This window comes from Apaloderma vittatum, unplaced genomic scaffold (genome assembly GCF_000703405.1).
Source record: "Apaloderma vittatum isolate BGI_N311 unplaced genomic scaffold, ASM70340v1 scaffold23368, whole genome shotgun sequence".
Classification (NCBI taxonomy): domain Eukaryota; kingdom Metazoa; phylum Chordata; class Aves; order Trogoniformes; family Trogonidae; genus Apaloderma; species Apaloderma vittatum.
In genome coordinates, this window is record NW_009730518.1 from 1 (window position 1) to 4,066 (window position 4,066).

The window sequence follows — 4,066 nt, forward strand, 5'->3', positions numbered from 1 at the left end:
AAAATCCGGCTGAGCCAACCCAATACAGAAAAGTAACCTAGTACTATGACAATAACACATTACTGAATTTCATTTGTTTCTAAAATATGTTTCTGTTAGTTATATTCTCTACAGGTACCTCCCTCTGTTCAGCAACTTCAGCTGTGACAATACTGTTATTGATTTAGTTTAAATGTTACTTGGTTACTTGATTTATTCTTTTTTTAAGTATTAAATGTGTATGTGGAACTTCTGGAGTGCTTTCCAAGCCCTTAACACCTGTGTACACTGTGTAAGTGTAACAAATAAGTGCCTTATATTTTCTAGCTGGTGGAACTTTGGGAAAAAGATTTTGCATAGAGCAAAAAAAGTAGAGTGCCTAAAAATCCCTATTCCTGTTTTCAGTTTTATAGACTATGTAGTCTTTATGTAGTACCTTAAACATCAGGGTCTTAGTGGGATGAATCAATCCTCAATAAATGCATGCTGTTGAATAGCTAGTGAAGTCAAGTAAAGGAAACTTAACCTTTATTTCCTTTGCTTTCTTTAACAGTTGTTACTCAACCAAGCCCATCAGTTCCTCAGCCTAGTGCTTCACAGAGTGAAGAGAGAGCTGCTGAACTGCCCAAACCAAAGAAGAACAGATGTTTTGTGTGCAGAAAGAAGGTTGGCCTTACAGGTATGAGAACACTTTGTCAATTTTAAACAGATCTGTATGATTACTTGCCTCTTTCTAGATTACACTTGATGTAATATCTCTATTATTAAACTTACTTGCTTCTTCAGTATCCCAATGACTTAGTGTATCTGTTCATTTCTCTTACTCTGTATGTCAGAGTAGACAAACATACCCTCTTTGTAGTGACTAAGCCCTTTATTTACAACTTAATTAAATATGAGGCTCCTAAGTGATGTTTCTCCTTTTTCTGTGTACAGGGTTTGACTGCCGATGTGGAAACTTGTTTTGTGGACTTCACCGATACTCTGACGAGCATAACTGCCCTTATGATTACAAAGCAGAAGCTGCAGCAAGAATCAGGAAAGAAAATCCAGTTGTGGTGGCTGAAAAAATCCATAGAATATAAATTAGCCTGCTTGTGCAAAGACTGACTCACTTTTTGTTTCATTTTCTAATATATCCTAGGAAAACACAAAAGAGCAGATGCATGGCCATTTTTCTTTGTTCTCCAGAGTTTTACTTTTAGTCTTGTCTGTTTTAATGATACTTGAGAGCATTTGGGTGTTTGTTACAGGCAGAATTGGATAGATACAGCCCTTGAAAATATATATGCCCTCCCCATAATATAACTGGATGATCAGAAACATGCACAGGAACACATGCAGAGAGGAGAGATTGTCTAGTTATAAACGTGTGCCAAACAGATGTATGCTATCAGCACATTTGCAGCAGATCTGCCTTTTGAGATGTGTTTGAGGTATGTAGTCTGTGGCTAGTGTTATGTGCCTGCTTTGGAGGAAGGATACATGCAGGAGGTTGGCAGTCTACTTCTATTGTGTAGTCTCATTCTAATTTTGGTTTTCACACTCCATTGTTTTCCAACAGGATGTAAGCTATGTAGAGCAGTCCACCATCCCAGTAATATGAATGTTGGTGCCACATTTAAGAATTTAAGGCTTACCAGTTGCACGGAGAAAAATGGGGAAAAAATTGGATACATACAAGACCACTGTTCTGGGAAAGATTACGTTAACTTTAGAATCATGAAAATAGGTTCGCAAAGGAAGTGTCCTGCTAGGAGCTTATGAACTGGCCTGCAACAGAGCTGTCTACTTTTCCTTGCATAGCTAAAAGTGTTTGAAGCACCGTAGTGCAAGATTGGTTTACCAAAAATAGTTAACATATGTTTTCAGACATAGGACAGCAGCTCCATCAAACAACACGTATCTGATGGAGTAGTTTACTGAAGTATTAGGGCAGTTTATTATTCATATACTACTTCTGTGTGTTCTAAGTTAAAAAGAATACTAGGAGTTGTTTTTTTTTTTTTTCCCCCTAGTTTTAAATGTAACAGTTGCACTGTTCTGCATGGAAACCATACCCAACATGGCTGCTGTAGACTTAAGTGGTAGCTGGAACCGCTGTTGGAGGGCTGCTTTATAATTTTTAATTGTATTTGGGTGTAGGACTGTAGTGTTCTTGGGTGTATTGCATGGGCTGCATTATCTACAGCATTGTACAACTAACAACTCTAGAAAAGGCAGTATACTTTACTGATGCTTGTCTGGTAATATCACTTCTGTGTTATAATGGAAGGGGGTTTTGTGATGTATGAAACTTGTGGGTTTTTTATATAAAGAAGTACAGTTTAGACTAGTGTTGTGGTAATGCCTGTTCTCATCTGTAAATAGTTATGTATGTACACAAGGCACTATTCCTGAAATTCTTATTTTTTCCTTTTTTTTCCCCAATGTTCAGCCCTAGTTTTAGCTTCAATATTAAAAGCATCAGGTTTTTGTTTCTCACTTTGTTCTTCTGAGTTTATAGATGAGGAAACATGTACAGATAGTTCATATTTATGTATTGCACATAATCATGCTACCCAGCATCTATGCTATATTGTATTATGTAAATAATAAAAATCATGTACAGAAGGAAATACTTCCTTTGGTGATACTTCATTGGTTTTGATTATTGCTGTAATCAGGCAGCCTTCCAGAGGCTGAGGTACAAAGTTAATGCTAAGTTTGTATAGATGTCATCTCGATGCTTAAGCATGCCTATGTCCAGCTGGAATACAGGTAACTGCTGGATGGCACAACAAAAATGCCAGCAAAACGCAATGTGCTTAGAAGGAGCAAAGGAAAATCAATGGCTTTTTCTTTTGTCTACGAAAGTGGGTCTATTACAAGAACCAGTACACTGATTACGCCATTCTGTCCACATCTTCATTAGCAGACCCAAGCACAATTATCAGGGTCAGCATCCAAATACAGATGTTAAATATGCCAGATTTATCCTTCAAAGTGAGAAGAACTGAGCACACAGCATATGTCACCCTGAAGGAAGATATCTTCACTGCTGGATAATGCATAAAAATTGCTGTCCTGGATTTGGCTAGGATGGGGTTAATCTTTCACTAGGATCTGGGAGGGGGCACAGCCGGGATAGCATAACCGAAATAGCCACTAGCCATGGGGATATTGGATACCATTATGACGTAATGCGCCGGATGTGTATATGAGTGAGCTGAGTAAGGAAACTAGTGAATCCGACCCACAGACTACTTCATTTTCCAGTATGAATTTTATGACTTAGTCATGGAACTACTTTAAAGAACCAAAATTAACTTTTATTTTTTTAACTTTTGTCTTAATGTGAAATTAGCTACTACACTGCAGCACAATTATTACTAATTTTTTTGCTTTTTTACTTTTGAACCTGAGAATGCTCTGTAGCTAGATATTTGAGGAGAATGTCTGGTTTTGATATTGTTGTGGCTAGAGTGTTTCAGGACAGGTACTTGTACTAATACCGGTAATTTATGATGGCCTCAATCTCACTGCTTTTTCATCTGAACAAAGGCTGTACTTGTTGAAATAATTCACAGATGTACTGAGATCAAAGTATGGAATGAAGAACTCATTGTCCTATAAAATCATTAATGTGTCATATGTAAATTGCCCGCAAGTGGGATATGAGCCTTCACTGAAAGCCTCCTGAGCTTTGCTTTTAATAATTATTATAGTGTCTGTAATCATTCAGGAGTCCTAACTGTTCAAACTCACTAAACATTTGAAGGGAAGGTTATTTAAAAAGGCAAGGTATTGACAAAGCAGCAGAGGGTTAGGTTTTAAACATAGGTGCTAACGCTGAACATTTTCTTTGACAAAGAGTGAGAATGTAGGGGCAGAGTCTTTTAGATCCCACTCTCTCCTGCCCAACTTTGTGACTGGTATACATCTGTGAAATAAAAGGGCAGTCACAGTTGGTTTTAATATAGTGGTATTAAAATGATTTGAGGAAGAGTCCATCTTTTGTACCATCTAAGCAGAAGCCATTCATAAAGCTGCTGTCATATGCTCTTACAGTTTAAAGTGACAACAGCCACAAATAGCACATCCATCT

General features: G+C 37.5%; 1 protein-coding gene across 1 annotated transcript; it reads left to right on the forward strand.

Moving 5' to 3' along the window:
• Positions 1-525: 525 nt before the first annotated feature.
• Positions 526-1,064, forward strand: LOC104269047 (AN1-type zinc finger protein 5-like; the record flags this gene model as incomplete). The annotated part of the gene is made up of 2 exons (XM_009874848.1): positions 526-658; positions 916-1,064. Coding segments are annotated over 2 exons (282 nt in total), but the record flags the coding sequence as incomplete, so codon positions are not given.
• Between the last annotated feature and the right edge of the window lie 3,002 nt (positions 1,065-4,066).